The sequence below is a fragment of the Poromitra crassiceps genome, assembly GCF_964638095.1.
Source record: "Poromitra crassiceps genome assembly, chromosome: 14".
Classification (NCBI taxonomy): Eukaryota; Metazoa; Chordata; class Actinopteri; order Beryciformes; family Melamphaidae; genus Poromitra; species Poromitra crassiceps.
Genome location: NC_139633.1, coordinates 5,864,029 through 5,874,886, shown reverse-complemented (window position 1 = coordinate 5,874,886; position 10,858 = coordinate 5,864,029). Strand labels below are relative to the sequence as shown.

General features: G+C 44.2%; 1 protein-coding gene across 1 annotated transcript; it reads right to left on the bottom strand.

The window, feature by feature from the left end:
• Positions 1-3,643: 3,643 nt before the first annotated feature.
• Positions 3,644-8,744, bottom strand: LOC310789252 (uncharacterized protein). The gene is made up of 9 exons (XM_083650851.1): positions 8,644-8,744; positions 7,384-7,451; positions 6,902-6,949; positions 5,889-5,953; positions 5,450-5,487; positions 4,971-5,050; positions 4,088-4,150; positions 3,871-3,921; positions 3,644-3,742 (listed from the first exon to the last, which is right to left on the bottom strand). Exons 1-9 carry the CDS (start codon positions 8,723-8,725, stop codon positions 3,689-3,691), a joined length of 549 nt encoding a protein of 182 aa, XP_083506977.1. The 5' UTR covers positions 8,726-8,744; the 3' UTR covers positions 3,644-3,688.
• Positions 8,745-10,858: the final 2,114 nt, after the last annotated feature.

Here is a 10,858-nt window from a genome sequence, read left to right as displayed (position 1 = left end):
CATGCGATTGTCCAGCTGATGTGCCGCTTCTAGGTGTTTCTTTCCGATTTGGTGCAATTACATTTGGCTCCGTTTCACTAAATGTGTCAAACACTTCATCTCCCTCACACAAAAACGCCGCTAGACTCTCAGAGAAAGGCAAATCCTCCCAAGCCACGGAACTTGACAAAGATGTTTTGCTCTGCTCTCTTTCAGAAAGCCCCTTCTCCCTGGGGCTGAGTGGTAGAGTCCTACTGCGGCCAGGCTGAGAAGGACTGGACCAAGTGTGCAGGGTGGGGGAGTTACCATTAGCATTCTGGATAGAGGAGTCTGCGCATTTGGTGAATGAGTGACAAGAGCTGCTCTCATATAATGATGGAAGGGGTGATGGCGATCTCTCCAATGTGACTTCATGTTTCTCCCAGCAGCCTCTCTGCCACACAGGTGCATGATGGGGCGGTCCTTTGCTGTGTGTCTGTCTGCTGTTCTCACCTCCACTGTCCTGGGTGCTGCAGCCTTCCTCCTGCTCCGCTGATGAAGTCACCAGTCCCAGTGACTGTTGCCACGGTGGGGTGGGACTAAGGGTGCAGCCATGGTGCTGTGATCTAGCAGTAAAACACAGGAAATGGTCAAACAGTTGTCATAATACAGGAAGAAAAGGTCAAACAATGTCGTAATAGTGGGCACTTTCACATCTAACCATAATGCATCTAGTGAGACCATCTGATAGAGGAGATTAAAGGAACAGCTCACCCTAAAATCCAAAATACATATATTCCCTCTCACCTGTAGTGCTATTTATCCATCTATATCGTTTTGTGTTAGTTGCCTGAGTTTTGGAGATATCAGCCGCAGACTTTCTGCCTTCTCTCCAATACAATGGAACTGGATGGCACTCGGCTTGTGGTGCTCAAAGTGCCAAAGAAATACATTTGAAAAACTCAACAGCAATGTCTCTTTCCAGAAATCATGACCCCGTTACTCAAGATAATCCACAGACCTTGTTATGAGCAGTTTCATGGAGGAACTATTTTCTTTTGACCGAACTACACCTGCTAGCTAGTTCCTATATGAGACTGCAAAAGAAAATAGTTCCTACATGAAACTGCTCACAACAATATTGTCTTAATGTAGTAAGTTACCTTTGTGGTGATTGGGAAAGAAGACGCAAGGCGGGTGGTGTGGTATTGAAGCTGCTGGCTGGAGAATGATGGAGCTTCAGCAGTAGGCTTGTTGCTGGGGGTCCGGAGGTTCTGCTGTGATCCGCTGATCCCAGTGGATCTTCTGCAGCTTTTTGAAGAAGGATCCGGTAGTAACTGATCACAGTGCAGCCTCCCAGAGCTGCAGCTTTGGGGAGGATGATCTGACTGGCGATGAACTGGGCTGCATCTTTGCTAGCGGGGGCGCCAGGCCTTTCTAACAAAGGGACATTCTCTGTGGCAGTTACCTATGAGAATGAGAGAGAGACAAAACCAGGGCTGGTTGAGATCACGCAGACTGGATCAAATGGATGAGAGGATGAATCAATGGATTCATGTATTTTCCACAAAATTCCATTACTGTGTTTCTCTATCACATGCAATACTTTAGACACCACTGATCAGATTTGGACAAAACTATTAGGTGCCTCACCAGTTTTACTGATTGAGTTGCTAAAAAGTAAAAGGTCCAAACGAGGTGATTTGTTGCTTCAGAGCAAATGTTCCATGTTGCCTTGTGTAGTCATGGAAACAAACCCTGGTTTATCTGTGACAGAGCTACTCTTGGTATTAATAGAGGATCACATTTTAAACTGGAGAAATCCCACATGCCTAGTATACACATTTAAGCCGCTGGAATACCCATCTCATTGTACCTTTATTCCAAAGATAAAATGTCTCCCAATAAAACAGTCCTCGACAGCCTTGACCAGCAGTGTGGATCTGGTTGGTGCTTCAACTGGCAGATCTGAGTCCTGCACCAACCTGCAACATAACAGACACAATAACAAAACCATGAGACTAGTTTAGGTTTCACCAAACTAGTTAGTAAGGATGGGAGAAAGAACAACAGGATGAGCCTTATTGAAGCACCATGGGCATAAATAATTCAATGCAGATTACCTTTGCAATCCACTTGCATGAATGCCAAAGAAAGGGTCCAGACAGGTTCCAAATACTGTTACTCCAAATATGTGGCTGTCCCGGGCCACTTTCAGCGACAGACGGTACCTGTAGTCAACCTGTTCCTTCAGACAGCTGTGGCCACACTTTGAGCATCCGCATCTGAGAGGGTGGAGAGAGAGAGGGAACATAGAGGTGTGTGTGTGTGTGTGTGTGTGTGTGTTTGTTATGTAGATTCTCATCTGTCTCATATGCAGATGGCTTGTATTTACCTCGTTGTATCCTGTACGTCTATCCTTGAGAAGCAGCCTCTACAGCAGGGATAAAACACACAGGCGTCTTGTAGAGACAACACGGCACAGTCCACCAGAGCCCGTCTGACACGCATTTAGTCCCACAGACTTTGCAGCTGTAACTTAGCTGTTAGCTATCGAGCTAGCCAGCCACATCACAGCTATCTGGCTAACCTTAGCCAAGCCAACCCGACCCAAGGCTAACCGTAGTTAGTTAACGTTACCATGGCAGCGACTTCAACCCTACGCGTTACAAAAACACAAGCAACATTTCAAAGTTACAAAACACCAAACTATAAATGAGCTCAGAGCTCAATTTCTCAACCTAACCATCTTGCCGGAATCAAAACACCCGCCATGATGACCCGGTGTTCTTCTACTTCATATAGTTTTCCGGTAGACTAGATGCCTTACCGCACATTGCTGCCTCTCACTGGTCGGAAATATTATCGCAGCACCTGTCCTAGGAGGTCGAAGTAAATATACAACACTCACTGTCTCACTATAACCTTTATTTTATTGGTTTCATGGCACACACAAGGCAATCCTGAGATATTTGTTTATTTGTCAGTTATTCATATTTGAACACTTTAATATTTCACAGAAGCAGGTGTCCCACAGCATTCAATGGCTTGTGTACTCACAAAAAAAGCTGTAGTAATATGATTTTCACATTTCCTGGGTGAGAACATCTTTTTTTCTTTTTAGGGGGGGGGGGGGGGCTACTGCTATTGGCTATTGCTTCAAAGAAGTATTGATAAAACACCTTTAATGACTATTTCACATTTATTTACAGAATCACACATTTTTTGTCTCAAATCGATAGTTTGGTCTTTGATGATAACACGCTCTAAAAGTTAAAATGTCCATAGCACATTTTGGTGGGCAAGTTTGGGGAATAACAGATTACATGTAAGGCTGCGGTTACAAACAATTCTCATTTCATGATTACTTTTGTGATCGGATGGCAGATGGAATCACAGCTTTGGCTATATGCAGCTTGATATTCACTTTAATGTCTTTGTATGGGTTTAGTGCTCCTGGTTTAATGTTGCTGTGCAATATTTTTCAGCAGCAGCCAAGGTAGCAGTAGCCTAGAGGTCAGACAAGTGGGTTTGTGATCAGCATGTTCCCAGGTCAAATCCCTTGTGTCCAGATTTTACCCAGATTGCCGAGGGCACTTCTCTGAAAGCTCAACACGATTAGATGATCAAACCTGCATTGAATAACAAGAGCAACTACAGCTGTACAGATCTTCTGTGTCTTCCACCATGGACCTGAGGAGTCTACAGCACCTGGACATATGGGGCTGATCTACCACAGAGGGGCTCTGGTCAGCACGCCCCTCCATCTGTGGGACTCTGCCACCTGCAACACAGCAGGACAGTCAGGGCACACATGGTGCTCAGTGTTACTGTCACACGGTATGCAACATGACAGATACACAGCAAACATATAGCTGGAAGCTTACGGTGTTTCTCTGCAGAAGGACTCACCTGCATTCTCTTATGTAGGAACCTCAGCTTCTGGTTGAGAGACTCAATCTCCTGAGACACAGAGGACAGCGATGCCACAGATGGAGAGTTGGGCTCTTAACAATTTCCTCATTATCACAGTTTCATCTTTTGTACCAAGAAGAGTTTCACATAGTGTTTATCATAGAAGTTAACATTGTGTTTATCGTAGTGTAGGACGCCTAGAGGAATCAAGTACCTGGTTCAGTTTTTCACTGTGTCTGAGTTTGATCTGAGGCAGGAGGTCCTCCAGTCTCTGAGTCTGAAATCAAGGAGCAGGATATTGTGGACTGTGCATGTTTCCTTTCTAGGATTATTCTGAACAGTTGTGCTAACACTTTACAATACTGTAGCGCAAAGATGGGCGTAGCTACCAAGGAATGAGTCAGAAACGAACGGCTAGTTAATGAATAGTTGTATCCTACTTCCTGGATTGAAAAAACAATTGTTCCAATCGTTCCTGGTTAAATTGTCATGTAAACAATAACAAATCATTACTTCCTTTTTACCACCATATTAGTTTTATTTTGTGTTGTCTCAGGCAATGTAGTGCATCATAGCTACTGAGTGGCTATCAGGAATCCATCATTATTTACTGATTAGATCGAATTTCAATCAAATCAAATCAAAACTTTGAAAAAAGGCTGGTGCGCGCTTTCTTCTGTATGTGCAACATATCTCTACTTTGTCACTACATGATTACTATTTATGTGGCTCTTCCCTCTCAACATCTATCTAGAGAGCCTGCCACCTGACAAAAATAATTCAAGTAGTCAAGACATAACATAGTTATTAACATTAGTCACTGAAGAGTCTGTCTAGTCCAGAATTTACAATCTCTGCCCTGCTGAGAGGCGAGGGAAGCCGTTGATGTTAAATGCAGGCATCGACGTTTCAGTAGCTGTGTTGCAGATTTCAGTTCTAAAACTGCTCTTGGAAACTTAAGCACTAGCCATGTAGGCCTTACTTGTTTGTTTTGAGGAGATTTGAGCTAAACTTTAACTGTTGAGGGTAGACATTTGATTGCACTGCTGAATGAATATAGGGGAAACACTTCTATATGGTTCCTGTGTCATACATACCCTCCTGTCGATGGTCTGTAGCCTGGTCGTCATGTTCTTGTTGATCACAGTCATGGCGATCGTCTTGGGCTTGGGACGCACTGCATAGGAACAGGACAATCACAACCATAATAGACACAACATCCCTTAAGAATAACTTGCATGATCCTCAGCCTGAGTTAGTGTATCAAATTAGTCAGTTTGTGAATTGGAGCACTTTGGATGGGAACATGAGGATCACTGTAAATAGTTCATGATGTTACACACTCTTGTACAGTAGGTGGCGGTATGCACCTAAAAGTTGTTTGCGATCCACCAGAAGAAGAAGGGGGAAAAAAATCATTATTATTCATATCATTATTCAGAAAAAGAGGGTGTGAGTGATTCAGGCAAGAGAATAGAGAATAACACACACATGATGCTTACCATACCAGCTGTGACATTACAACATGCACTGACTGTCCCCTATCAAAGGGAATATTAGCTGAACCCCCTCTTACCATGCTGGAAGATCTTGGCTACCTCCAGCACATACGGCCTATGATGAAAAATATGCCACATGTTAACATTGATGCTTAGTAAATGCACTGTGTACTACAGTATGTTATAAATGCATGGCTGGGGTAAAACCAAGACAACCTCAGGTGAGTTCAAAGGGTTATGGTTCCGATCCAACACACAACTCACAAAATCTGTATATCATAGCAGACTGGAATATTGGCCTTGGTGGAGGTCTGCGCTCTCAGCGTGACCTTCTAGTTAACAATAAAATGCCGGTAGTTTCTTTGAGAATAATGTATTTCCAATGGCCTCTGAGGAACCTTAAATACATTAATATTTACAACCAAGGCACGTTATAGTTTGATTTCAAAACAAGTGTAAGATTTTCCAGGGACGGTGTTGAAATCAGGACTGAACATATAATTTGCTATAACTTACATGTGTTTGCTGTTAGAAGGGATGGAGCTGTTCAGAGGGATCAGATAGTCGCGGTGGTTCCTTATCTGGAAACAGACAGTATCCAGTGATCCAGCGATCCAGTGATTTTTTTTTAGCTGTCATGCTGGGAACTCACAATTTCAAAATTTCAGTTCCAACCATTTTTTTTAATTTTTTTTTATAGTGTATAGGCATGAGTGATTAACTTCATTCTGTATTTGACTACTCTGTTCTACAGTGTGTCGGCTACTTTACGTTAGGGAAACTTTGGTATCATGCCAACAGTTATTTTTGATATTGTCCTTGCCATGTGTTACTCTAAATGGAAATGGTAAATGGACTGCATTTATATAGCGCTTTTATCCACCGAAGGCGGCCAGCTGCCACGCAGGGTGCTGGCACAGCCATCGGGAGCAATTTGGGGTTCAGTGTCTTGCCCAAGGACACTTCGACATGCGGACTGGAGGAGCCGGGGATCGAACCACCGACCTTCTGATTGGTGGACGACGCGCTCTACCTCCTGAGCCACAGCCGCCCCTCTACTCTACTCTTCTTTCTTTCATTCATATTTTTCTTTGATTAAATGTATGACATTTCCATTCAGCAATATAGTGTAGTGCAGAGGTAATGTAAAAGTTAAGGAGGTATTTAGTAATCTAGTGTTTTTATCGCCCTCTATCGACCACCAAGGAAATGCAACAACACCACCAACAGGCCTCTGGCACTGCTTTACAGTGACCTGTGATTGACATGAATAATAGTCCCATTTTCACAATAAAGACAAGTAAGGTAGCTAATTACAGCAGAGATTCAACAGAAAAGTCTGGTGAAGTACAGCAGCAGTAGCAGTAGTAGTAGTCGTAGTGGTAGTACTGTAGTAATAACAATAACAATAACAATAATAATAATAATAATAATGATGATGATATTATTCTTTTTGTGCTATGAACACACTGTTCCAGGCGACAAACATTCAGATACAGGCCTACATGAAGGTGCACGAGTTGCTGTACCTTGATTATGAAATCAGTAGGGTTCAGCCCAAAAGCACCTGTGATGATCTGAAAAGAGAGAGAATGGTAATATATTAAAATATATAAAATATTGTATAAAAGCGTCTGCCAAATGACATAATGTAATGTAATGTAATGTAATGTATAATATTTATGATGCAAATATAACATGCATACACACAGGCAGGTTTAACAGCCTTTGTTATTCTTTTCACTATCTATTCAGGAATATGAGCCAGATTATAATTATATAGGCCTATAGTAGTCTCTCCATATACCGGTAGGTAGGCTACAAGTCCTACATACAGTAGCTTACTTACACTTCATACCACACACACACACACACACACACACACACACACACACACACACACACACACACACACACACACACACACACACACACACACACACACACACACACACACACACACACACACACACACACACACACACTCTCTCTCTCTCTCTCTCTCTCTCACCTGTTTGACCATGGCAACCTCAGCCCCTCGAGGAATGGGCACTTCTCGTAGTGCCACCACTCTGTCATCTGCAGCAGAGTAGGTACCATTAGGTCCACTAAGACAAATTGACTTTTTTTTTATACTTGCTTGGACCTTGCAAGTATCTCACGCACAATCTCTCTCTCTCTCTCTCACACACACACACACACACACAAACACATGCACACACACACACACACACACACACACACACACACACAAACACATGCACACACACACACACACACACACACACACACACACACACACACAACTGCAACAGCCCAAGGTGCAAGCAGGATGTGATCCTGTGTTCAGAAACGTGCCTGCAGAATTATAATTGGCAGAGCATATTCCAGCTATCACGACGCACTCCAAACCCTGTCACTACCTACCCTCCAAGACAGACCAAACTCACTATGCAGGGACTTTGCCTTGGGTCTTCTGGATTCCCCCTTCAGAGCCTGGCTGCCACCTGAGCTCAAACATGAAACCGCCAAACCAGAAACTGCACCCAACTCAACATGCCCAAAACAAGAACAAAAAGATATGAAAAATCACCCATCCCATTCCTCACATCTCTCCTGAATGCCAAATAATATAGAATGAACAGCCCTACTCATCACTGCCATAGACTGTTGATAAAATACAGAAGATTCACCAATTTATTATGGTTTTATTCTAAATTATGGTTTTTATATTTTTATGTTGTACTCCATTGATGTTATCCATTGTAAATATTCTCGTATTTCAGTTACATAAAGTGCCAAGAGAATATTCAATAAAGAAAACTTGAAAAACTAGAATTTATAACCAGTGGGCTAATCCCACTCAACAGTCAAATGCAGCTGTTGCTCTTCTGTGATCATTTGGGAATTTAGAATGATTAAGATGCTAGTTATTTAAGCTCATTTGGTAAAGGTAGGGACAACTATCAATCTAAAATGCATTTCCATTTTGGATCCATTCATGGTCTGCCACAGAATGAACCCCCTTTCCCTGCTCATTAGTCATTAGCCTCCAATGGGAGAGAGAGAAAAAACGTTGCTATGGATACACCTTATACACACAAACACACACACACACACACACACACACACACACACACACACACACACACACACACACACACACACACACACACACACACACACACACACACACACACACACACACAGCGTAATCAGTGGCTATTTCTGTAATACGGTCGAAAAACATAGGTTACAGAAACGTACGAACCGTTTTTGTCAAGCCGTCTCAGAGCGATCCAGACGTTTGAGAAACGTTGTGATTGATCAAAACTAGTAGTAATGTTAGACATTATCGCCCGCTCAGCGCGGCTCCAGAACTGGCATGTGTTCCTCAGCCCAAATAAACAACAAGACTTCCGGTCTGATTTGTAACTTTTTTTTTTCACAATAAAAGCGTAAGAAAAATCTGCAAATCCACAACACTGACTAAACTGAGACTGTCATTTTTGAACTACATGCTACACAGACTAAACAAATATTATTTTAACTTTCACAATGAAAGGTTTATATTAGTGGTATATGGTTATATTATTTAGGCTGCCCCCTTCTGCAGTAATCAAATAGGCATAGATATAGACAGTTTTAACTTGACAACAATAACAACCGTCACAACCCACCTGAATATCCGGTTTACTTCCTGTATACATAGCTGAGCGCAGGCTGATATTCGGCTCATATTAAATGTTAACGTTAGGCCGTGTCTCCGACAGACACATTAACAAGGTAGCCTATTTCGGTCTTTATGTCTTGTAGTAGTTAGTAGTAGTAGTAGTAGTTGTTGTTGTTGTTGTTGTTGTTGATAGTTGCCATAACAACCACCCCTGTCAGAAAGACGTGCTCACGCTGGGTAGGAACGCACCATTCTGGTGCGTTCCTTTATCGCAAAATAACTGGGATGTGGAGGCTAAATGACATCACATCCGTTTTGTTAGCGTTCCATTTGCAGAAAACTTGAGCTGGGAAGTTCACTGTTCATTGGTCAGATCCAGTCGCTAGCCAGGCTAGCCATTGTTAGCGATAAAATTGACAACATGGCATTTCGCGGCAATTTGCGCATACAAACACTGCAGCCTCATGTCCACACAGATAGATGTTAGGCAGTGCTGTGTGTACAGCTGATTTATTGAGACACAAACAAAACAGAAGTGCTAAACAACATTACTACGATTATACTACTACTGTTGTTGCGCGGCGCAGCCATCTTGGATTTTTGAGGTTGGGGCTGCTGAGACTCCTACGAGTTTGGAATGGGACATACCAGCTCTGATGACGTCCCCGCCCAGCTCATGACCTTTGAAGTCGTAAGATTACCAGTCCCCAGTTATAAAGGAATGCACGAGAAGCGTTGTTGTCCCGGAGGCGATATTTTTTTTCGGATGATGGCGAAGGCTATGCGAAGGCATAACCCGCCCTCTCTGCCTCTGATTGGCCTAGCGTCAAACTTCCATCCAAACACATTCGCTTGGCTATCCTGCATTACATCTCTTTCTACAGTCTGTGGTCAGACCGTCAAACTCAGTGGGTCAGACAGACAGCAGTTACGCTTGCTAGCCTGCATGAAAGACGCCAGTGTGTTTATGTTTTTAATATAGTCATATCTATGGTTTATAACGCTGCCACTAATCAGAGGCAGAGAGGGCCAGGGGCGGGTTATGCCTTCGCCATCATCCGAAAAAAATATCGCTTCCGGTAAGCTAGCTAGCTAGCTAATGTTAGCTGCTGGTTGGTTGGCTAACTAGCGAATGTTAGCCGTTAGGGGAGGAAGTCCATATATGGTCCATCCGGTCATGCGGCACAGGGCATTACGTCATCTCAGGATAACGCGATTGGCTGGCTCAGATCTGTTCAAATCTGAGCCAGCCAATCACGTTGTCCTGCGCCGCTTGGCACCGTGTATAAAAGGCGACCGCTGACGGGGGTGGGTGGGGGGAACCAGAGGAGAAGGAGAGGAGGAAGGGGGAGGATGGGAGAGGAGAGAGCGGAGGAAGGGGGAGAGGGGGAGAGAAGAGGAGAGGAGGGGAGGAACGGAGAGAGGGGGAGGGGGGAGACAAGGGGAGGAAGGGGGAGAGGGGGAGAGAAGAGGAGGGGAGGAAGGGGGAGAGGAGAGGGGAGGAAGGGAGAGGGGTGAAGAGGAGGGGAGAGGAAAGGGGGAGGATGGGAGAGGAGGGGAGGAAGGGGGAGAGGGGAGAGGAGGGGAGGAAGGGGGAGAGGAGAGGGGAGGAAGGGAGAGGGGTGAAGAGGAGGGGAGAGGAAAGGGGGAGGATGGGAGAGGAGGGGAGGAAGGGGGAGAGGGGAGAGGAGGGGAGGAAGGGGGAGAGAAGAGGAGAGGAGGGGAGGAACGGGGAGAGGAGAGAGGGGAGGAGGGGGGAGAGGGGAGGAAGGGGGAGACAAGGGAAGGAAGGGGGAGAAAGGTGGGGAGAGGA

What these genes read in the sequence shown, in the direction of transcription:
- LOC310789252 (XM_083650851.1), bottom strand. Translation starts at nt 8,725, where the DNA reads ATGTCTAACATTACTACTAGTTTTGATCAATCACAACGTTTCTCAAAC. An exon ending in GAGACGGCTTGACAAAAACG is followed by an intron (nt 7,452 to 8,643) that starts GTTCGTACGTTT and finishes ACTCTGCTGCAG; the next exon opens with ATGACAGAGTGGTGGCACTA. An exon ending in AGGTTGCCATGGTCAAACAG is followed by an intron (nt 6,950 to 7,383) that starts GTGAGAGAGAGA and finishes CTCTCTTTTCAG; the next exon opens with ATCATCACAGGTGCTTTTGG.